Source organism: Diabrotica undecimpunctata, chromosome 1 (assembly GCF_040954645.1).
Source record: "Diabrotica undecimpunctata isolate CICGRU chromosome 1, icDiaUnde3, whole genome shotgun sequence".
Lineage (NCBI taxonomy): Eukaryota > Metazoa > Arthropoda > Insecta > Coleoptera > Chrysomelidae > Diabrotica > Diabrotica undecimpunctata.
In genome coordinates, this window is record NC_092803.1 from 36,903,898 (window position 1) to 36,929,025 (window position 25,128).

The window sequence follows — 25,128 nt, forward strand, 5'->3', positions numbered from 1 at the left end:
ATTACTTTTTAGAAATTAAACCATAGTACTTACTTAAGTAAAAATAATCTCTTGTTTGTCGACCATTTTCCATCCACTCCTGAATGTAGGTCTCTCCCAATTGCTTCCATCTTTCTCTATCTTGCACCAATCTAATCCACTGTTTGCCTGTCACTGCTCTTATGTCATCTACCCACCTTTTTTGAGGTCTTCCCATGCTTCTTGTTGTCGTCCTTGGTCTTCATTCTAACCTGCGCCATTTCATTCTTGTAATTTCTTCCACAATATCCCTAATCTTCGGTCTTATCTCAGTGTTTCTAATCTTGTCTCTCAGTGATATTCCAAGAATGATTCGTTCCATTGCTTTTTGCGTTGTTTCTAATTTTTTAGCAGATTTTTGGTAAGGGCTACTGTCTCCAAGCCGTAGGTACAAACTGGTAATATGCATGTGTTATACACTTTTTTCTTTAAGTTTACAGGAATGTACGTGTTTTTCAAGATATATGCTAGTTTGCCGAAAGCGGCCCATACCAGTTGTGTTCTTCTTTTAATTACAGCATCTTGATTTGGTTTTCTTAGTTTGATGACATGACCTAGATATACATAATGTTCAACATTTTCTATGGTATGATTTTGTATTGTTGTATTTGTGTGGTCTCGGCTCAATATTTTTGTTCATTTTTAAGCCTACCGCTCCTGAAACTGCATTTAATTGTTGTGACATATCATTTAATTCTTGGATATTATCGGCTATTAAAAATATGTCATCTGCGAATCTCAAGTGGTTTAAGTATGATCCGTCGACGATGATACCCTTGTTGTTCCATTCTAGTTTCTTAAAAATGTCTTCTAGAGCAAGGGTAAACAGTATGGAAGAGATGGTGTCTCCTTGTCTTACTCCCCGTTGTAGTCTTATTGGATTAGTTTTTGTGCTTTCGTCCAGCTTTATCTGCATGGTGGCATTTTCATATATGTTTTTAATTATGTTAGTGTATCTTGAATCTATACGTGCATTTTCTAGAGATTCAAGCCCTTCTCATAATTCGATGGAATCGAATGCTTTATGAAAATCGACGAACGGCATATGAATTGGAACAGTATACTCAGTGCATTTTTCTATCAGTGTTCTTACGGTGTGCAAGTGGTCAATGGTACTAAAATGTTTTCTGTTAGTTAGTTAGTAATTTATACAGATGTGATAGCAAGGATATTGGTCGGTAATTCTCGATATTTGCTTTGTCTCCTTTCTTGAATAGTAGAATGACTTCGGAGTTGTACCATTCTTGAGAAATCTTTCCTTCATTATTTACTTTATTAAATGAAATATTTAATACCTGTTCTATTTTTCTGCCATCAATTTTCAACATTGCAACTGTAATTTTATCCTCTCCCGGACATTTACTCGTTTTTAGTTGATAGTTTTTAGTTTAGTTGATTAGTACCGGTTATGTCCGGTATTTCTATATATAATACTAAACAAGGGTTGGATTATGTTAAATAACCTAAGTCACAAAAAAGTTTTTATTCAGAAGCGCTTTCACTGTGTATGACGTTGTCAGATTATTTAATTTTCTGAAAATAAAAATTTACCTATATGGAAAACAATGTATTTTTTTGAACCGGTTGTTTGGAAAAATGTGTTATAGGCCTTTTTTGTTCCAAATTGTGTATTATATCCATACCTTAAAGGAACGCACTATTTTGGGGCACACCCTGTATGCTTGTGTCAATTCCTTGGTGAGTTATTCACCATTGATGGCTCACTAGAACATTCGTTGGATTCAGTGTTTGTGATCTTTTGAGAAATCAGGCGAGATATCTTTCCTTCCTCTTTTATTACTTATAGTCTTCACATGTAGAAAAGTACAGTGCGCGAAATGTATATATATATTTCCAAATTAAATTTGTTCTTTTGAGTTTTGTTTGAATCTTCTAAATATTTTTCTAGATTTGTACCTTCTACCAGTTCTGATATTGGGATCCTCTGCTATAATTAATTCTGAATTCTCCTTTCATAAGTTCTATTTGATGTTATAAGTTGTTACATAAATTTATTAAATACATTTTTGACTACTTTAACAGTAGACCCAAGTTGTCTTTTTGCAAATAAAAATAAATTAATAATTAATAAGACACATATAATAAGGGTATTTTTATTAGGATAATTTTATTAAACCGCATAATGTCAGTATAAAAAAACGTCCAACAAGCGTTCTAAAAAAAACGATCAAACAAAACCGTAATACAAAATGGCACTATCTTAAGCTCCCAGCAGAGACAAGTTTCTGAAATATTAATGTAAAACTTCGGAAAATAATAGTAATTAATGGCGAAACTAATTAAATACTAAAGATGTACATAATAGCAAAATTTAACGTACTCAATATTGTGCAATGGTACAACATAACAAAGCGTAAAATTTAATAACTAAAAAATCTTTAACAAACCATCAAACTGTCTTTTTTTTTAAATATTAACGTTATTTTTCATTTTTCTTTAACACATTGTTTCTACTGGAAGAATAAACTGTCATGTGCGTTTTATTTATACCATTTTGGTAATTTTGTGTTACATATTTCTTAGACATTCAAACGCCTTATGGTCGTTTTTTGCTCATTTTTGATCTTTGAACCAAACTTACTAAAAAACTCAAATATCTTATTTAGGATTTTTCGTTGATAATTGAAACCACAACAGATATTAAAGCTAAACCTAAAAATATCAAATAAAATAAATTGAAGTCACTGTTCTGGTAAAGCCTTTCCCGATGTCTCAAAACTATCTACACAAATATTGCATATATCTAGTCACATTAAGTGCCACTACTTTTCTTTCTTATATCTTTCTCTATTTATTTATTAGTGATATTTTGTCGTAATTGGTTTTCTATAAAATTAAAAGTGCATTTTAGATGGCATATGTTATTACAAAGAATCAAACACTGTCACGTATTTTGAACACGAGTTAAACAAGACTAACGCTGTTACAACGAAGTACGCATGCGCTAAACCTCAGTGACCGATAACTATTTACCGCGAATCCTTCTCTTCCGAAAGCAGTTTCTGCAAATAAATCCGTATAGCTGTAGCTTTCGTTTTTCTATTTCGGTGAAAAAAATGGTAAGTGTGGCAATAGAAAACCGATCTGTTGTCAAATTTCCTATAAATCTTAAAAAACGCTACTAAAACTTATAATTTATTACAATAAGTATGGCCACGACTGTTGCAGCTTCAGCGTGCAGATGTTTTTGGGGTTTAAGTGCTTCCAAAATGGTCGAAAAGGCATTGAAGATGATTCACATCAAAAATGTATGACAAAAGACTTTCCAGCGCTGTTGCGAATAATAAAAGATTCATATAAGATGTGGGAATCAAGACTTAGTCTAGAGCTCAGAATTCGAATGATAATATGTGACGTATTCTCTGTTTTGCTGGGTATAAAAAGATATAATTCCATGGGTATAAAAAGTTACCAACGATGGGATACTTCGGCGCATGAGTAAACAAAAAGAATTACTAAGCATAATCACAGAGAGAAAAGTACAATACTTGAGTCATGCGTTGAGAGATAAAAGATATGAATTACTCATATTGGAAGGTAAAATACAGGGCAAAAGATCAATTAGAAGACGCCAGAACTCGTAGCTGAAAGACCTGAGGAGATAGTTTAACCGCTCATCCGCAGAAATCTTTCGTGCAGCAGTTTCCTAATTAACAATTGTCATTTGAATCGCCGAATTTCGAAAGGAGACGGCGCAATCAGTAGAGGATAGAGGAAGATTGTACATTGAACATCATAAGTAAATAAATGGCAACAAAATACATGTTTTACAACGTTAGCCCCGTTATTTAATAGTTCCACATCGTCCAACTATCTAATATCGCTTGTATATCTCCTCATATTGAAGAATTTGTGGACTTTGTTTCATGAGAGCTTTTGGTTCGCTGTTACATTTCTATATGATATTAAGTGTGCACTCAACTTTGGTATATACTCTACAAATATACATATTTTTTTCAAAATCTATCTTTGCCTTTATTCTAAACAACCTACAAATTTAGCCCCACTTATTTATCAATTTCTAAATTGAAATGAGAGTACAAAGCATTGATTATATTTCTTATATTGAGGAAGACTAAACCAGAAATACTAATACCATATTCGAACTGATAAGGATGAGTGGCGGGGCGTGGTGAGTTGCCTATGAACTACATTAAAGTTAAAAGAACGCAACAACAGTGTTCAAATTTTCCAACGTGCAAACATTCATTCACCTAGTATGTGATAAGTTGATTATAAAATGAAATATAATAAATATAAAAGTTGATTATAAAATGAAGGAAAACGATGAAATATGATGATTTTACAGATTTTTAAATGTTGCGTTTTTTAGCTTTAATGTAGTTCGTAAATAACTCACCACGCATCGCCACTCATCCTTAACATGGTGAATAATGGTATATCGAGTGAATTTGATCGTGTTTATAAGTTGTATATTTTCGTTAAAAACGTCATATATTGTTCTTAAAAATAGTTACTGTTTTGTTCTCAATTATCAACGTGACACCATGTAGACTGTCAGTCTTACATTAGAAGTAAGGCAAAAAAGCAAAATACAAAAGAAATATCTTCTAAATATCAATTTATAAGTGAGGATCATGATATATATCTTTATAAAAAACGCTATACATTTAATAGGTCAAACGAGAAACAGAAATTAAACCATGAAACTGTCAAATATGCTACAATGCTTAACATTCGATCAAACATCTAAGACTTGGAAATATTTAACAGTAGCTGGAAACACTCAACCAAATATTATCACCTGGAGTCTAGAGGATTGAAAGTTAGTATTATCTAAAAACCGCAATCATCTAAGTAAAGGCAAATTAGCAATAAAAAGGTATTTTATAAAAACAATCACTATCTAAACGCCTGGGTGGTGCTGCGGAGCGTATAAACTTACAGTTTGTGAGTTCCAATCCGACCATAAATAGAAAAAAAGATTAGAAATCCTCATATTTGTTGAATCAGCACTAGCCGGAGGTATCTACAATGACCCGTGTTCTGGTCGACCTTCCATCAGAACACTGGAAAATATCGAACGTTGAAGGTAATTTTCGTTTAACTGTGCGCGAACTAGAAAGAATACAGTCAAAGGAATAAATACCGAAAAAGATTTTCTTAAAAGTCGCCTGGACACTTCGAAATGGTTGCTAATGATGAAGATATGATTAAAAAGATCACTACTAATAACGAGCAGTGGAGTCTCTGAGTATTACTTCACTACAAACCAGGTTTGTATTTTAATAAATAATTTTTAAAATTAACTGAATTAATCTGTTATCAATACCGATTGTACCGTTCGCGTCATAAAAAACTGGTACAACTCTTATAACCGAAAATCGTGTTTTTCAAGTTGTGTAAGTTGATCTTGTCACATATGTCATTCTAATTTCAAGGGCAACGTTGCCAGTTCAACGAAAATATTGTATCAAATCAGCTATTTACAGTAGATGCATTCCAATGTGCCTGTGCCAATACCCTACGTTTAAAGATCCTTTAAACATTTTGGACATTAACTCAACCCTCTCTCTGGTTATTAAATTTATTAGATACGGTTTTTTGTTGTTAATGATAATAATATTACCTATATAAAAACATTTTTGAACTTTCTTTTTTTATTTAGATTTAGTGCAATTCTATAATATCGGTGATGGCAACAACGAATTGATTCACGAACCATTGTGTCAAGTCTGAACACAGGTTTACATTAGGAAAAAAAAGTGTACCAGTTTTATATGACGGGAACTGTAAATAAATATAACTTCTGACGTTGACATTTCAAAGTTAATCGAGGATGAAGTTTCAAACCAAGTGTCCGAAACACATTCTTACAATGACGATGAGATCATTGCTGCAGTATCTTCTTCTTCTTGTAGTGCCTATCCGTTTCGGATGTTGGCGACCATCATGGCAATCTGTATTTTGCAAACTGCGGCTCTGAAAAGATTTGTGCTGTTAACAACTCTTTTCCTTGTTGCATTCTTAATAAAACATCCTGGTTAGTAACGTGGTCGGTATAGGATATCTTCAGGATTCTACGATAAAGTCACATTTCGAAAGCCTCAATTTTGTTACAACTATCGTGTGTGAGAGTCCACGACTCAAATCCGTACAACAGTATAGGAAAGATATAACATCGTAGTAACCTGATTTTTATGGGTACTGATAAATCGCTACAGTATGAACTCAATAAATTTCTGTAAGAAATTTTGCCAAGTGTTACTATGCTTCGAATAGTCAGATATTTTCCCGTAATATTCCTATCGGGTAGTTGTCCCCCAAATCCCGCATAGAATAGGCAGTTAAAAGAGTAATAGCTTAGACCGAGTGTGCACGTAAAATTTTAGTTTTTTTTAGAGTACGAACTCTCGATTATTTGTGTCTCGCTTATAGTTTATACAATATAACCTGAACTATACTTCTTCTTCTTCTTGTACGACATGGTCCTGTTCTATTATCCCAGCTCTCGTTCAAAATGTTCAAAGCTGACAGTTAGAATTATACATATCTCATAAATGTTACTTAAAATCCCGTCCAGGAACAGTGATGCTGAAGGAGCTTTAGGAGACTTTTAGTGCGTGTTCAGAAGAGAGAGATCAACGACTGATTATATTTCAGTAACTCGGAACATCCTGGAAAAATGTCATGAGCATAATATCCCACTGTATCAATTGTTTATTGTTTACAGCAAGCGTAGTCGAACCTGAGATCTATCAGCCATGATGAAATGATCTTATTGGCATATAAGAGAAGGTTTGTAAAACGAATGCATGGAGCAGTAAGAAATTACGAGCTATGGCTTACAAGAACAAATGCAAAGCTCTGCGTGCTGTATGGGGAGCCCAATATCGTAGCTGAAATCAAAAGTGCTGGATTAAGATGGCTATCGTTAATTTAATATCAGCCGGTGGAGGTGTATCCAGAACCCTGCAGATTGAAAGGAGAAAACGTAAGTCAGTGCTCTATATGGGTCGTGGCGTCAAAAAAGTTAAATATCACTATAAGAACGAGGTACAATTGGTTTACAAAGAGTAAAAAACAGAGTAAGTCTTGGTCCTTATCACTCATAAGAACAAATGCAAAGCTCTGCGTGCTGTATGCGGAGCCCAATATCGTAGCTGAAATCAAAAGAGCTGGATTAAGATGGCCAGCGTCAGCTTGGTATCAGCCAGTGGAGGTGTCAGACTCATGGACTCTGCAGATTGAAAGGATGTAGCGTAGGTCAGTGCTCTATAGAAGTCATGGCATGAAAAAAGTTAAATATCACTAGTACAATTGGTTTACTAAGATAAAAAACAGAAGAAGTATTGGTCTTCATTATCTTTCCCGAGTAGCGTAGCATTGTAAAATGATACAACCAGAAAATTATTGAAGATAAAACTAAAAAAATGTTTATTAAAGTGTTTGATTAGGTATAGGGAGAAGAACTACAGACTAACAACGGTTTAAACTGATTTCCAGAAATAAAATAAATATGTACAAGAAATATTGTTTCAAGAAATCCGAAGCGATTTCAATCAATCTTAAGTAATTTTTGTAAATGCTCCTTTTAATCGTTATATGGGGGTTTTTAATTAATTTGTATAGATTATACTCTGTTGAAGCATAGCATTGTGGTATAATAGGCGATACTGTAAACTAGCGCGAAACTTTTTAATATGTTTTCTGAATTTTTAAAATTTAAATTATGTTTTTAAAATTGAATAAAGTAATTTTATTTATTTATTATCTATTTTCATAGGTTTTGAGATAGATAGATTTTTTATATATATTAATAAAATTGAAAAGATTAAAATGTTGTATAACGGACTTCCCTCGTTGTGTAAATGGATTCTTCCAACTATTTGTTATTATTATTATTTCTGCTTGTTTTACTACTATTTTTATTGACAGTTATTATTTTAATTTTTTACTCCTCATTTAATGTCTGTATTTTGTTAGTTATTTTTAATGCAGTTTTTTTTATTTAAACCGACTTGGAATAAACATATGATCACTAGAAGCGAATTGATGGAGAGTAGTGAATCAATGTAAAGACCGCTATTTCGTGGCACTACTTCGGTGCCACCATGTCGTGACGGCACTTCCGCGTCAACATTTTACTATAGAGAAAAAGTAATACAACGTGAGTATAGAAGCTTGAATAAATAAATGTTTGAAATGATGAAAAGGTTGCCAATGTGAGTCCATAATACTCATATATTGCATTGTATTGACTCATTTCCCATATATACTAATACTAGACATAAATGTTTCATTACACTTTCAATCCTCTAGCAGCATCCAATCAAAGAAGACATGTATCTGGGCCAATATTAAATAACTGATGTCACAATAGAACTGCAACAACACTTTTAAATATTAACCCAACTATACTATATAAGAGGTTAAATAAAGAACTTAAAAGAGAAGGAATATCCAAATAAAATTAACCGTACAGGCCAATATCTAGGACATTCTCACATATTTTGTACAAATTAAGATTATATAAATGCAACTGTAGAAAACCCATCTAGACACAATCTTCTTTAATAATTTCTTGTTCAAATTCCAATGTTATATACCTACTCAGAGCATATCATGATAACTTTATAAATTCAGTTCAAAATGTAACAAAATACTAATAAAAGTTGGTATTAATATTCAGAAGGAAGCTTAAAAGAGAAATTTTATGATATGAGGCATATATTTAAACCTTAACAGGCGTTGTGACGTCCCACGGACTGCTGCGCTTAGGTGTGTGGATAGTACCCCCTCCACTACTTATCATTTAGATTTGCGCTTCCCATGGAGTGACGCCGTTTACGCACAAAATATTCACCACGCCAGTTGAGAGTTAAAGAAAAATTTATTCTGAAATATCTACCCTTAGGAGACTATGGCATCACCATATTATATCGATAAACTATGAATGGCAGAAACAGTAATATTGTAATCAATACAAATTAAAGGAGGACAGAAAGAGCAAAACTTCGTTATTTCTGTGTCTGTCAATTTTTGTCATTAGGGAATAAATCAATTATAAAATTGAGATCAAATATATTGCAAGAAGTATATATTCTACATATTTAATATTAAATGATTTATTCGCCAAATAGATGTTACTAAGAAAATAATTAACAGTTACAATACTTGAAACAACAGGTTGTGATAATTTCACCAACGAAATGAAATAAAAAATAAAACTTGACCCAAAAGTTATTATGATATGACCTGTATAGGCTCTTAGGTTAAATAATCTCCCTGACCTCTAGCACATTTTACACTCTACATTCTAGAACCCTTTTGCTGCAACACCTTTGCTCTGTCTTCCCGATCGCTCTTGATTTCTGGACAATCTGGTATACCACATTCTCTGCTTACTACACATAAGAACTCTGCATGTTCGTCAGCATTGTAGTTGTATTGGGAACCAATATTTATTAGTTGTTCAAACTTCCAGCCATCTGACATTGTTGATACCATCTAGAATAAATGTAAATGTTTATTATACTTATAGAAGGGTACAAATCATCACAAATCAAGAATATTAGCAGAGCTTACTACTTACTACAGTAAACATTATTAAATTTTTTTGAGTTTCTGTTTTTAGAGTAGTAGAGTAGAGTAAATTTTTATTTGCATAATTTTTTAACATACTTGAGCAAATAACGTCACATTATTAATCACAGATTAAAAAAATATGTATTGACATCACAGATTAAAATATATTAACATTACAAATTAAATATGGTGATCATAGAGAAGGATAGGTCAGGCACTCCGCCACAGTATAGGGCTCAATATTAACTAGGTGTTGAAAAACCTTTCTTTTAAAAGATCTATGGTGTGCTTTCTGTTGAATGTCAGATGGTAGACTATTGTAAAATTTAACACACGCATACGAATTTATGGAAAACGAGAAATAAACTTCGCATCGGTACTTGGAACGTAAAGTCTCTAAACACAAGAGCAGAAAATTACAAAAGAGCTTGTAGAAAAACATATAGACATATGTGCACTAAAGAGACGAAGAAAAAAGGAAAGGGTAAAATTATGCTAGATGACTATCTGATGATTTACAGAGGTGTTGCGAAAGAAACCAGAGCCAAAGAAGAAGTCGCACTGTTAATACACAGAAAATTTTTACTTCAAGTACAAGAATATAAATATACCTCTGAAAGAATGGTAAGTGTAAAAGTTTAACTGGATGTTAAACCTCTGAATGTGATACCAATCTATGCACCAGAGAACAACTACCAAAAATGATGAAAATATAATCATTATAGGTGATTTTAACGCCCGTGTTGGCAATGATGTAGTTCCAGGAATAAAACAGCGATATAACGAAAATATCAGAAATGAAAACAGAGATCTTCTGACGGACCTCTGCAGCATAAATGAGATACGTATTAATAATACATTTTTCCCTCACAAAGGGCAATACAAATACACTTTTGAAAACAGTAGAGGGCAAAGATCTATGATAGACTATATTCTGTCGAATAGAGAGTTACAGCCCTCTCAAATCTTGGATGTAAGAGCACTAACATCAGCAGAAATAGGAAGCGATCATAAATTGGTATTGTGCAAAATCCGAATCAAAATACATATATGTGATAACAAAACACCAGAATACAGCACAAAGATAAAAGTTGAAAGCTTGCAGGATGACTCCACAAGATACCTATTCCAAAAAATAATCGAATAAAGCAGAAATACATAATTATATCACAGAAAGTGATGGAGTCGAAGAAAGCTGGGCAAAAATTAAATCTAATATCTTAGCCTCGGCCAAGAAAGTTGTTGGTCAAGAAAATATAAATAAAAATAAATCGTTCCCAAGACGAAGAACTAAATGGTTTTGTACAAAAATGAAAGAAAAGTGTAGAGAAAAGAAAAAAGCTTACCTGAAATACATGTCAACCAAAACAAAAGAGGCATACCATAATTACAAGACAATTAGAAACGAAACACATGCACTTATAAGAAAAATAAAAAGCTAAAATTTTGCAAGTGCTAATAAATCAGAGGATAAGTTTAGCAGATGAACAACAGGGTTTTTGTAGTGGAAGAACGTGTACAGATGCAATATTCGTTATAAAGCAAATTACTGAGAAATCACTAGTGTATAATAGACCAGTATTTCTGTGTCTGATTGACCTAAAGAAAGCGTTTGACACAGTAAGACTCAAAGATCCTCCATCTTCTGTATAAAAGAGAAGCTCCCCTAAATATTATAAAAACTATCAAAAACATCTACCAAAACAACAAAATGGAAGTCAGAATTGACGGAAAACTTACAGAACCTGTAGAAATAGGCAGCGGAATAAGACAAGGGGATTCATTGAGCCCCATGCTTTTCAATCTGATCATGGATAAAATCATCAAAAGCATTAACAAAGGAAGAGGGTACAGAATGGGAAACAAAGAAATCAAAATACTCTGTTATGCAGACGACGCAATATAACTATAAAACTATAACAATAGTAGTCAGCAAGGAACCAACCAGATGTAAAATAGAAATTTATGGCATCAGTATTGAACAAGTAATGGAAATAAAATACCTCGGAATTACACTGTCTAGCTATGGAGACCTGGACAAAGAAGTGAGAGATCAAGTACAAAAAGCAAATAGACTGACAGGATGCCTTAATAAAACTATATGGCGAAACAGACATATTAACGCTGAGATGAAATCAAGAATTTATAAAGCGAGTGTAAGACCAATAATGACACAAGTATTGCAGGAAATGCATACAGAAAAAATGTAACGTACAGTATATAAATGAATGGACACAAAATAAAAAAAAGAATGGAATAACCACATAAGCAGAATGGAGGAGACCCGTGTCATCAAAATAGCAAGAGATAAGTCACCAATCGGCAGAAGAAGTATCGGGCAAAATATGGAGTGACAACCTTCCATAGAGGTATTAATCTACCAATGAACAAGCAGAATTGCTTATAAAGAGGAAGAAGAAGAATCATACAAAGGACTCTCTTTTAAGAGGCAATCAGTGGGAAATTCAAATTAAGGCTTCTTGTATTATATTCATGTTTGTTCTGTTTAAAACTACCAGTTTGACACTGGAAAACTTGTAAGTTTAAGTAAACCTTTGTTATTTATGATTATATCAATATCAGATTTCTATCTGATAATATAAGTAATTAAGAATTTCCTGATGTAATGAAAATTTCTCAAGTAATCAGTATTATTTTATTTTGTGTTCGTTTTACATGATACTGTCTTCAGGGTTTAAATGCTGTGGTCTTAAAGTATTTCCTCCTGATTTTTCATCTGCAACTATGGCAGCAATAGTCCTAATTATTACATCACTCACTGATGTTGTTTCTCGCATTTAAAGAATATTCTGCGCTATTTGGAGCTTTGGAGTGGTGTAACAAGCTCTATAGGTTGGTCCGAATTGATCTTGGTATTTTTGGAAAGAGAAAAAATATATAAAAATATTATTCTTCTTCTTCACATCTTTATTTTAACTTCACAATCTACATTGATGTCGAACAGAACACACAGCGATACAGCAGGTTCACAGAATAGTACACTCCATAAATTCTGCAATGGAAGACAAATAGTACTGCACAGATGCCTTTCTAGATGTTAGTCAAGCCTTTGACAAGGTTTGGCACACAGGCCTGATTTTCAAAATTAAGAAATATCTTCCCATCACCTACCTGAAACTGTTAAAATCCTATCTAAGTGGCAGAGAATTCTGAACAAGAGTGAATGAAAGTAATTCCAATAATTTTCCTATAAAACCTGGTGTCCCAGAGGGCAGCATTCTTGGACCAATATTATATGTACTATGCTGATGCTGTCATCATTGCAATCGACAAAACTCCATCTATAGCATCTAACATTCTACGGGCACAACTGAATGCAATCGAGACGTGGTCAAACAAGTGGAGAATTAAAATGAATAAAACAAAATCAGCTTAAGTGACTTTTACCTTGAGAAGAGACCAGTGTCCCCCAGTTTCACTTAACAATATCCAACTTCCTCAATCCTCTAGCACCAAATACCTAGGAATACATATTGACTCAAAACTCAATTGGAAAGAACATATTCTTAAGAAGCAAAAACAAATTGGCCTAAGAATGAGAGATCTAAACTGGCTAGTCGGTAGGAAATCGAAACTGACCCTAGAAAATAAAATCCTTGTCTATAAAGCTATCATAAAACCATGTATAGAATCCAACTCTGGGGATGTGCGAGCAAGTCAAATACAACCATAATTCAAAGAAGCTAATCGAAAAAACTGCAAAAGATAACTGATGCACCCTGGTATGTGTCAAACCTAACGCTTCATGAAGACCTAAGAATCCCGTTCATACAGGATGTGATCCTGTGATAAACACTTGCAAAGATCTTGGAGTAATGTTTCAGCAAAATTTGAGATTTAATGAACATTATTGGATCATCATTGGAAGGGCATACAGAACTCTTGCCTTCATAATTTGTAAGTCAAAATTTTTTAAAAGATTTGAAACTCTAATATCATTATACAATGTACTGGTAAGACCTCACATGGAGTATGCCTCTATTATTTGGGCACCACAAGCCGAATTCAATGTTGATCTGATTGAAAAGGTTCAAAAACGATTCTTGAGGTTTCTTTATGTCAGAAAGTTTGGTTTCATCCATACATGATTTCCTATAATGCTATGTTAACTTGTTTTAAAGTTCAGCGACTAGATATTAGAAGAAATTTTCATTCAGCCTTTTTTATTTACTATGTTGTAAATGACATTAAATATAAAGATTGCTTTTTTTATAAATAATATTAAATTTAATGTTCCAAAAATATATCTGAGAATTAATAACAAACAACTGTTCACAACTAAACAGACTGATTGTTCACCCATAAATAAGATGTTAGAAGAATGTAACCATGTGATAATTAACTGTGATATAGACTTTGTAAATTCTTCTGTGAAACAAATAAATGTTGCTTTTGAAACAAATTTCTAGTGTGCAAAAGTTGTCTTAAAATTTAATTTAGATGTATAGTGTTTTTTACTTGTTTTATTCTGTCTAGGTTTAGTTTTTAATATAGTTATTAGTTCTTAGCAGTAGTAAGCACTCTTTTAATGTAATAACAATCATTTTGTGTTTTGAACGAGGTTAAATAAATAAATAAATAAAATAAATAATCTGCATCTGAACTTTTTTTAACTATGTATATAAAATTTTTACAAATTCTAGCTATTTCTGGTGTAAAATATTACTTTGATACTTATCAGTTGTTGAGCACTGTACCTATTATATGATAATCATTTATCAAGTGAGTTAAAATACACATATACCCCATAAACTTATACATTAGATGGTTTACCTGCGTTAATTCATCTTCATGGCATTGTAAAACCCTATAAACATGTTTTTTACCATCTTTACTAGGTTTGCTTTCTCTATGCAGAATTCTCCTCTTAACTAAAGTAATTAATTCGGCAATATTGTAAAATTCTGCTTCTTCTAAGACACCTTCTTCTGCTAGACCTTTGTTAATTACCAGTTTTCCATGCCTAAGGTAATTTAATACAGGTGAAAAGTAATTGGGGTCCCTGTCTATTAAATAAGCTCCTGTCTCATCCTAAAATATCAAATAAATTATTTAATAATTAAACACTAGTAAAGCAAGACATACACACAAAATGTGTATACACATAGCGATGTGTTTATTATTAAATTCTAAAAATGTTTATAGTTATTGTTTGGGGAAACAACTCACTTTATCTGAAATTAGATCACTATCTTCCTGTATCAGTCTATACAAAAAAGAGTTAGGGTCTCTTGCCAATGTTGTTTTGGTTGTTAAAAAATATGTACCACCTACATTTAACTTCACCCACTGTTTGTTATTACTTTTTGAAACAGTTTGTTTATTGTCGTCTGACTCCATGACGTGATCCGCCATGATTGAAAATTAACCTGCCTTTCTTTTAAGAAAGTGATGGCGATTATTGACATTTTATTCATTCTAAGGTATACAGTCACTGTAGCTGAAAAATCTTATTTTAAAGGACATAATGAATTTAACACATGTCATCTTTCATATGTCATATTACGTTTTGTTTTTATTGGTTTTATACATACTTCATTGAAAAAATAGTTCGGTTTATTTTTGTATGCGAGTAAAAGAATTTAAGATGTAAATTGTATAGTTTTGTGCATTGGTTACTTAATTTATTAACAACTGCGCTGGTTTGTACTCTTGGATTGAAAAACTACTTACATTTGTGTTGGTAAGTACTTAAAATATTTATCAATTTAAATACAGTGTCATTCCTTATAAACTGTTAGTGAATCTCAATTTATTTTGCTTAATTGTATAATTACTAAAAGATCTTTTGAATACAATTTTTGAAGAGTGCTGTAACTGTTATAAGCAGAATCTTTAATAAACCTTATTTTGTTGAACCCTATATGCTATCAATATTAAATATAAAATCCAACATTTTTTGATTTGATGAAATACCCAAGTAACACATCATCTTACTCGCTAGGGTAGAATTTTAATTTGCACATATTTACATTTAAGCAAAATTAGAGATGCGCTATTTATAGCCAAATGTTAGAAAAAAAAATTTGCATACTTATGTCAACATTGAGAACATTAAATGACATACTTCATGTTAAATATTTTTCAAAGAGATGTACATACACTGTACTGCTTCCATTCATATTTCACACAAATTTTCTTTCACTGACATGCTTACATCTGATTCTACAATGGAATGTAATACTAAACAGATATACTATAATCAATGAACCTAGTCCCAACTGTCCAAAATAAATTTTTGAGGACAGCAGCCTTTAGGAGTGAATACTGGGGAGAGGATTATGACTATCAATGGGTATTGATTAACCAACACTTAAGTCAAGAAGGGCTTTGTTAGATTTGTTTGCTGTACAAAGTCATTAATGCTATTATAAATTGTCCTCAATTGTTATCAAAACGATAGACAATCGGAAATCTTTTCAGTGTCATTTCACCACACTAATTATGGTATCAATGAACCAACTATACGATTGGTCCAGATTGCTAATAGCCTGCCAAGACAAATAACTATTTTTGACTTTAAAATTAGTTTATTTAAAAAACAACAAAAAGGTATCTTATAGTAAGTGATATCTTTTACGTGTCGATACTCTTGATGCTGTATTAAATTTTATTATAGTTTATTATTCTGAGATGTTTGATATTTTAAAAATTCTTTTTAAGGTGTAGCTTTGTTAAAATATTTGTAAATGGATTCCATTAATAAATAAATAAATATCTGTCTTCAGCTACTTTTGAGCTTCTATTGATTAGAATTTTCCGAGTATAAACATATATAACAATATTATTAACCCCCCCCCCCCAATAAATGAAGTATTGATTTTTAAATAGACAACAAATTAAAGTTCAACTACCACACCTGTATATAAAGAAAAATTATAACTAGAGCAAATACTTTAAAAGTTTAACATACAAGAATGATGAAAAATGATTGAAACTGCTGACAATATTTATAAAATGATATGCAGACTCATGGTGGAATTTTCTATAATTGTAAAGGTCCTGCTAAAAATAATATAAAAGTGGGTGAAACAGCCAGTCTTTGACAAATTAGTAGAATGCGTCTCCTGATAACATATATTCAAATGGAACACTTGGAACAATAAAACTGGAATAGAACCTATAAATAAGATGCTCAATAATTTGTTTAAATATTTTTCTATTATATATTTATCTTTTGAGATACCTGAAAACGCTAACCATAGATATCCAGAGAGAACTCTAGTTGAACAAATCCTCTACATATCAAGACAATAAACAACTTTCTTTTAGTGTCTTTCCTTTCAAGTTTTGTAATAGTCTGACAATATTTTTTTTAATTATTGTATTAATAATTTAATGTATCCATAATAATTATGTAAATTGGCTGAAAGTCTTCGGTCAATAGCCTTTTGGTATTTAGTATCAATAAATTATATTTCTCTCTTCTCTCTTAATACATGGTAAATGTAAATATGAAAATCTCTTGCTTTTGCACAATTTTTCTGATTAGGGTCCCATATCCATTAGGTTATTGGCAACTACATCAGTTTATTTCTTCTGGTCTACTGCTGATGTAAACATCTCTATTGATGTTTTGTTGGTCCATATATCTCTAAGCCAGTAATTTCATCATCTCCTGCAGCTATGAGTGAATGCAATATTGATTGCATGTCTACTTAATTCATGATATTCTGAGCATTCTTCCATAAAACTTCGATTCAAGTCTCAATTCTTTACAACACTGTATAAAACCATAAAACTTTGATTCAAGTGCTTTTACTTTCCCACATTGTTATCATAGTCCACACCTCAATTCTTTACAACACAGTATAAAACATGTAGCAGCCAAGAACTTGAGAGGACTAGTGTATACCTAGTTTATGACAATTTAACTTGACAATCTTTTACATTTTGAGATTTAGTTTAGTTTACATTTCAAAAAGAAAGTAAGTCTTGCTTTCTTGATACATGCTTTTATTTCCATTGAGTGCTCCCAAGCTTTATTTAGATTGCTCACCAGGTACATTACTTTTGTCACTTCATTTCTGTTGACATTTAGTTTTAATGTTTCATTTACATTCTTGATGATAACTATGGTCTTTGTTTTCAGTATATTTAATTTCATTCTGAAATCACTAATTATTACTGTTTTGTTTATGTCTTTGTAGTGCTTCTTCTTATCTTCAATATCACTGAGTTATCAGCATTTCATAATTATTAATGCATTTACTGTTTATTTTTATGTCATTTGTTGTGTTCTTGATGCACAATAACTTAATTATTGTGTACAAAAGCCATTGTTTTACAACTAATCTTGGTTTAGAACATTTGAGAAGTTTTGATTCCAATCCACTGTCTGCCTCTGTGGATGCAGATAGCAGATACTGGTATATATATCTTCAGCTACTTTTGAGCCTCTTTTATCCATAAAAATGTTTTACTTTGCGGTTTGATTTTGTTGTGGTTATCACGTGAATGGTTAATCATTTACTAGTGGGAAATACATAGTTTATTATATACTGTTAACACAAATTCTACACAATATCAAACATTGAAAGCAATTTGTGACTGACTCCAATATGACATCCAATAAGAAAATAGGTTACAAAAAATAGGCACACAAAATCATTATACTACCAATATATTGTGAAATGTTTATTTGCAGTGTTGTATATTAAATTACATTTTTTTGTAATATGGGGACATAATAATGAATCTGACTAACAAATAAATGTCACTATAAGTTTATTCTTATAGTTCTTTTTACTAGTTTTTCTAGTGTTACCAATCTTACCAAATTGCAAAAACGACTTCTTAATTTTGCATTCTTTTATATTCAGAAATGATTAAAAGAAAATGCATAATGTTCTATAGAAAAAATGTAAATTATGCAGGATTGTTGAAATGGTTTGACAGGAATATATAAAGCTAAACATTCCGATAAATAACAGACATTTTTAATAGCCAGTGTTTTCGAATATAGAGGAAAGGAGCCTAATTTTGGAAAGCTTTTTATTTTCGTTTATAGATTTTGAACAACTGTATATTTTGACATCTTATTACTTAAGCAGAAAGTTCATACATGGTAAATTGAACGTTTCAATTAAACAATTAAATTGTTTGCCTAATTTCGGACACTCTGTCTTAATTTCAGATAGTAATTTAAGTAGAAACAAAAAATGCAAACATTAGGAACATAAACTTCATTTATTTATATTACGAAGATAAATTAAATCAACATTTATGTTTCCAAACAAAAATCGCATACTTATATACGTCTTCTTTTTAGGACTATTGGTACAGTCCCCATGCGCCCATAGATATCAAGTTTGGCACTTGAACTATCCTTCTCCCTTGGTATCCTCCGAAAATTCTCCAATCTGCGTCATCATCAATATCATCCATGTCAGAGTCGTTATCTAAAATAGTAGAATCCTCTTCAGAGTCGCTCGATGCGTCCGAGTCTTGAAGAACTTTCTGCTTGACTGGCTTGTTATTTCCTTATGTAGCTTTGTCCTTATTTTTAGGCTGTCTTGCACATTTTTCCAATATTTTGTTCTTTTGTAATGTCTCCTTCCTTTCCTTCTCTTTTATGCTAATTTCGAGTTCGTTCTTATATGGCATGCTGGTGATCACATAACTTAACTTTGTTTTCATTTCTTATTATGGAACTATGTTCCATTTCCTGTTCCACTACATGATGAAAATATACTGATCTCTTCAGGTCTTACAATCTTGATTATATCTCTTCCATTTGTTGCTTTAGGCGGCCCTCCCTCTTGCAAATTTTCTAAACATGGAGTTTCTCTATTTTTTCCTGGTGTGCTTTCCATGTTTTCCATGAATTTTTCTGATTACTCAGGCTTTCTTTGAGTTGGTGGACTTCTCTCTCTTTGCCTTTCTACAATGAAATCGGCATCCGAGAACCACTGTCTATTTAGAGGATAAATACCCGACTTTCGGAAATCGTTTACCGCTTTCTCAGCATTTGCTCATTTTAGATACGCTCCACACATAAGTCGACATATTTGGAAGGATGTTATATTGCGATTTGGATTATTTCTAAGCCATGATTGTGTTTCATGAGAGTAATATGTTTTGAAAGGGGAGATGAATACTAAATCCAAAGGCTGCAACCTATGAGAACTATGAGGAGCAAGGCAGACAATCGTTAAATGATTAGGCCTAACTGTTTCAATCAATTCAAAATCTTGTACAGCTGTAGTGTCCATCCAAAACAAGCACTACAGGATCATGTTCGGTTGGTTTCACATGCGAAATAAAATGTTAATCCATTGTATGAATATGTGTTGTTGAATCCAGCCTGATGGATGACACGCCGCTATGGATCCGGAAGGAGCACCATCTAACAACTCAGCTTTCATGTTGTTCCGGGGGAACTCGAACAAAGGTGGGACAAATCCAGCAATTGCGCTCATACAAGACACCACAGTGGCTAGTGAACTTCTCTCAGGAACAGTCACGGCGCAAATTTGCTTCTTACCTTTTAGGAAAATTTAATTTTCTCCAGAGTGTGTTAAGTTTTCTTCCATGAAGTCCTTTATTTTTACCTTGGAAAGGCCCTGAGGCTTGCGTAGACTTTAGTTCGAATGGCGTTTTAAGAATCCTTTTTTTACCGGCTGTCGCATTTTCGTTTGAAAATGGATGGAAAATACCATTCTGCAATGCAAGTTGATAAGGTAACCCTCTGATGTCCGATGTTGTCAAACCATAATACCGCTTATCCATCTCCAAACAATAGGAAATCAAATGTTTTTCAAAGCTTAATGGAAACACAGGTCTCCGGCCAGGGGAAGCTGGTGAATTGCCTTTTTTTATAGCCCTCTAATGTGGATTTCGGAACTTTTGACGCTTTTAAATAACCCATTTCATTCCTTTTTACTGCCTCTTCAGTCTCTAGCATAGCTGCAGCCGACCAACATTTTACCCATTCAATCAAAAAGTATCGTAAAAAGTTTCCTAATTTCGGATATCCGATTTTGGGAGCATACCATATACCCGAAATTAAGGAATGAACAGATTGCTGCGATTGGTCGCTGTGACGACGACGTGTTTTGTCTCATTGATCACATTGAACCGACGGCTAGTCTTTCTTTCGCTAAAATAAGTTCACGATAATCTATGAAGCTTAGAAATATCTTCCCTTATTAAGTTTAAAATTTTATCAAAACAAGCAATTTTCATTCTGAAGTATTTATAAAACCGATTTTCGTCAGATCGAAGTTGTGGCATTAACGTATGAAATTCCCTTTTTGTTTTTCCAAATTTATCTTATGATTCCCAATTTTCTTTTTCTATAAAAAATATTAATAGATATTAAAACTTACCCAATATATGAAAACAGATATTTGGTATAATATTTCCAGATACCTAGTGAATACAGAATAAGAGAATCTTTAATTTTAATATATATTTATTAATTTTTACCTTTGATCCCCCTCTTCTGCTAAAGCAACCAGCAAGATCAAATCTTCCTCCGATTCTGAAGAATCCATTCCAGACTATGCTGTAGTCGTCCGTTCAATGTGATCAATGAGACAAAACACGTCGTCGTCACATCGACTAATCACAGCAATGTGTTCATTCCTTTAGTTGCCGTGGCCGTTCTTCTCGCGAAAATTTCGCATCGCGATGTTGTCGTCAACGGACCGATTAAACGCAGCAATCTGTTTATACCTTTAGGCAACTCAACGCTATACAGGTTAGATGAAAAAATATATATTTTTTTTAAATTAAGGTAATTTGTATTATCTAATGCCAACAAAAAGCGGACTATTTGACTTATATTTATGTATAGTTGAAACAAATTAAGATGAAAAAGAACGTAAACAAATAAAATACGGTGGTTTAGAAAAGTTTACTCGACTGTTTCGAGATAGTTGCAACTGCCGACGACTAAATGTACCTTAATTCGTAGATAAATATGGAAGCATACATTATTTGGCCTTGAACTAAATACTAGAATAATTGTGACGTTATATTGATGGCACGGCACGGCAGATAGGGCAGTATCCCAAATTGGGCAACTGTCCGAAATTAGGTGCCTTTCCTTTACTGAAACTCTTTGTTTTTTTACATTGTAGTTCAATCTGGAAAATATTGATAGTGGTAACAAGGCAGTACGTTGGCAGGAAAAAAAAATTTTTTGGGTGGATAAAAGCCGTTTTTGTTATTCCAGCCTTTTTCCAAGTCTTCGTTCTATTATGCCTTTTTGTTGTAATTGGACAACTGACATGTTCGGCAGTGGTAGAATCTGCTGCTTTGGAAATCTCAATGGTCATTCAATACTTCAAAATATTTCCATTAATAATATTTTAAATATTATTGTGGGTTTGAATTGGAAATAACACAAAAATTACGCGTTCCAAGGAGGATAACAGACGTTTTTGGCGTTCCAGTCTTTTTGTAAGTCTTCATAAACTTTTTGTTTCTTATCGTTGTAGTTCAATGCCTGGCATACTCGGCAGTAGTGGAAGATATTGCTTTGGAAATATCCGTGTTCGTTCAATACTTCAAAATGTGATTTCCACTGATAATATTCTAGATATTCGTTTGTATCGTTGAGGCGCAGTAGGAAACGTGCTAGAGAAGCTGGATTCGCGAAGTCATCGACATTTATGTAGGAATTCGGCGGTAGAACTTTTTTGTAGCTAGACACACTTGCACCCATGACTATTGGTATGGAATTTTTATGGAAAGCATTCCACCATACCTTCTCTGTGATATATTCATCGCAGTTTGAGTTTTCGAAGGATAAATAGAACAAATATTTGTCTATAGCTGGACAATCTTTGGTGAAATGACCGGGACACCTAAAAATAATAAATTTTTATGAGTGAGTGTCTATATTGGGTGATGCACTAATAATAGTGTGAATACGATAATCGGTATAAGTTTTTACATTTTGACAGAAGTGTTTTACTAATACAGTAGACTCCCTCTTAACCGGCCACCTGGGCCTGGCCGGTTGACCAAATGGCCTGTTAATCCGATGTGGAGGCATTTTCATGAGAAAAATCAAGTACATACATACATATATCAAACACATGTACAGGAAGGTGTATATTAATAAAGATCACGGAGTATACAGTTGAAAAATACTATTTATTTCTAGGTACATATATACATATTTAAATATTTTACCAAACTTGTTTTAAAAAAATCGGTAACTTTCTTCTGTTTCTTGGCGTTACGTGAATTTTTAAAAGCTATATCTCTCCATTCTTTTAAAACCAAGACGTCGATTGAAGATGACCTAGGTTGTTGTTCAATATACTTCAATGCCACCTCCATTGCAGCCCTCGCTTCGGAGCCCTTTTCCTCTCCGTCAACATCATCATCATTAGTCTCCTCATTTTCATAGGGCTCTTCATGTGTTGCTATGTAATTATTTCGTCGTCTGTCAAAAATTCGTTTTCAAGTTCCTCGTCACATTTCATCCATTCTTCAATATCTTCGGTCTGCAATTGGACATTTCCGGATAACATTTGGAGATCTTGAAGAATAGTGGTAGAATTATTTTCTTCGAGTGATTGTTGACACTAAACAAGCTCTCAATGTTGGCCCAAAGTTTTCGCCAAGACTTAACGAAAGTAGAAGCAGGAATTTCTTGGAAGGCGGAAGTTAAAATTTAAATTACGTCCTTTAAGTTAATTTTTTTGATGATATGAATAAGATTGAAATCTTCACTTTCTGCGCATTGTAAAATTTATTTACGTTATTTACGTCTGTATCGTCTTTTCAAGCTTTCAATCACCCCTTGATCCATCGGTTGTACCAAGCTTGTCACATTAGGAGGGAGAAAGATAATTTTTATGTCATCTGTCTTACATGTTAGGTTTCCAAGATAAGGTGGAGCATTATCCAGAAGTAGGACTGCTTTAGTGGGAAGATTTACGCTCTTAAGATGGCGCGTTACTCTCGGAACAAATTCACGTTCAAACCATTCTTTGAATAGAACAACGCTCATCCATGCTGATTTTTGTGATCTGTAGAATACTAGGAGGGACGATGGATGTAAATTTTTAAATGGACGTGGTTAAGCGGACTTACCAACAACGAAACGGAATTTTGTGTGTTCCTGCTGCATTTGAACAAACAGCAACTGTAATGCGCTCTTTATTCTTTTTAAATCCAGAAGCCGATTTTTCATGACTTCCCAAAAATGTTTTTTCTGGAAACATTTTAAAATTGAGACCCATCTCATCCATGTTATATACTTGTTCGGGTTTTAATTTCTCCATTTTTATAATTTCTACAAATTTGGAGGTAAAATCAGTTGCACCTGAAGCGTCCGCGGACATTTTTTCTCCACTTACGTGTGCATAATTAACTCTGTGACGTGCCTTCCAGCGAGTCAGCCAACCTTCACTTGCAATAAATTCGCCTCTGTATATAATTTTGCTGTGTATACATAAAGCCTTTTTTTAGAATCGGGCCGCTAATAGGTGTGCCCGTTCGCCGTTCTTGAAGGAATCACAACCAAAGAGCTTCATCTACTATCTCAAATTTTGTTTTTTTTTAGTGCATCTAGTCTTTAGATTTTTATCTGATTTAATTTGGGCGCAGAAATTTACATTTAACTCTGAAGAAATTTTCTTAACTGATTCACCTTTGTCGATCCGTTTAAGCACACTTAGACGTTTTTCCATCGTCACAACCACACGTTTACGCTTCTCACTCATTTTCGCACAAGATGAATTCAATCCTCCTCGAAAGCAAAAACAGAACTGACAACCGGGAGCGGGAGACGATCATCAAGGGAGACGATCATCAAGCGGCGCTTGATGATCGTCTCGTACGCAAAACAATAGGAAGGGGGAGTGACCGGTTAATACGACGGCCGGTTAATGCGGGACCGGTTAGAGCGAGTCTACTGTAAGTGGCAATATAAAATTGATGTTTAACCTATACCACTTTTGTATCTTATTTAAAATTAGATAAGATCCACCCCAGAACAGATCCGCCCTGGTCTAATAATATTATTATGCATTGTACATATTATGTACAATGTAGGTATGTACTAATTTTCCAAAAAAAATCATTTAATCTTTTAATACCATCAGTTAAAATCTTCCCTTTACATATAAAATGATTTCAAACGCTTACTTTAATGTGCCACATTTTCCGTATTTGTCAATTTTAATATGTTTTTCTAACTGCTTTACATAATCCCATCGTTTATTCTTTCCTCCACAATTTGATCCCATCACCGCTACCAAAACATTCCTTTGTTTTTCGAATTTTATTTCTACAGGTTGAGGTGTATTCCTTAGAATGGTCCTTCCATAAGGAACGGGAATGTCAGAATCCATTCTAAAATTAATTAAACGCTTAAAATGGATTCATAAAAAGAACTTCATGAACACTTTTTAAGTAAACTACAACTGAAATATTTACAAATGATTACAGTGTTTTTACTATTTCTTTATAAAATTTTGAAAATACCCAGGCACTACAAATAGAGAAATTTATAACTATGGTTATCTAATTATGCTCGTTAATATACCAAATATA

At 32.9% G+C, this 25,128-nt stretch overlaps 3 protein-coding genes across 4 annotated transcripts in view; 1 reads left to right on the forward strand and 2 right to left on the reverse strand.

The window, feature by feature from the left end:
- Positions 1 to 2,118: 2,118 nt before the first annotated feature.
- inc (BTB/POZ domain-containing protein inc) lies at positions 2,119 to 14,992 on the reverse strand. The gene is made up of 3 exons (XM_072541220.1): positions 14,779 to 14,992; positions 14,383 to 14,640; positions 2,119 to 9,510 (listed from the first exon to the last, which is right to left on the reverse strand). Exons 1-3 carry the CDS (start codon positions 14,962 to 14,964, stop codon positions 9,313 to 9,315), a joined length of 642 nt encoding a protein of 213 aa, XP_072397321.1. The 5' UTR covers positions 14,965 to 14,992; the 3' UTR covers positions 2,119 to 9,312.
- A 127-nt stretch (positions 14,993 to 15,119) lies between these two features.
- LOC140448109 (uncharacterized) overlaps positions 15,120 to 25,128 on the forward strand; it is a 134,994-nt gene continuing 124,985 nt past the window's right edge. Inside the window, exon 1 of the mRNA XM_072541182.1 lies at positions 15,120 to 15,292. The gene's annotated coding sequence lies outside the window, so the exon portion shown is untranslated. The remainder of the gene's footprint in view (positions 15,293 to 25,128) is intronic.
- LOC140448097 (alpha-(1,3)-fucosyltransferase 7-like) overlaps positions 20,524 to 25,128 on the reverse strand; it is a 35,747-nt gene continuing 31,142 nt past the window's right edge. For both annotated transcript variants that reach the window (XM_072541160.1, XM_072541169.1), the window contains 2 exons: positions 24,721 to 24,927; positions 20,524 to 22,424 (listed from right to left, as the gene is read on the reverse strand). In XM_072541160.1, the coding sequence (XP_072397261.1) occupies positions 21,968 to 22,424; positions 24,721 to 24,927 (664 nt within the window). In that variant the 3' untranslated portion in view covers positions 20,524 to 21,967. The remainder of the gene's footprint in view (positions 22,425 to 24,720; positions 24,928 to 25,128) is intronic.

What these genes read in the sequence shown, in the direction of transcription:
- inc (XM_072541220.1), bottom strand. Translation starts at nt 14,964, where the DNA reads ATGGCGGATCACGTCATGGAGTCAGACGACAATAAACAAACTGTTTCA. An exon ending in GTGATCTAATTTCAGATAAA is followed by an intron (nt 14,641 to 14,778) that starts GTGAGTTGTTTC and finishes TTGATATTTTAG; the next exon opens with GATGAGACAGGAGCTTATTT. An exon ending in ATGAAGATGAATTAACGCAG is followed by an intron (nt 9,511 to 14,382) that starts GTAAACCATCTA and finishes CATTTATTCTAG; the next exon opens with ATGGTATCAACAATGTCAGA.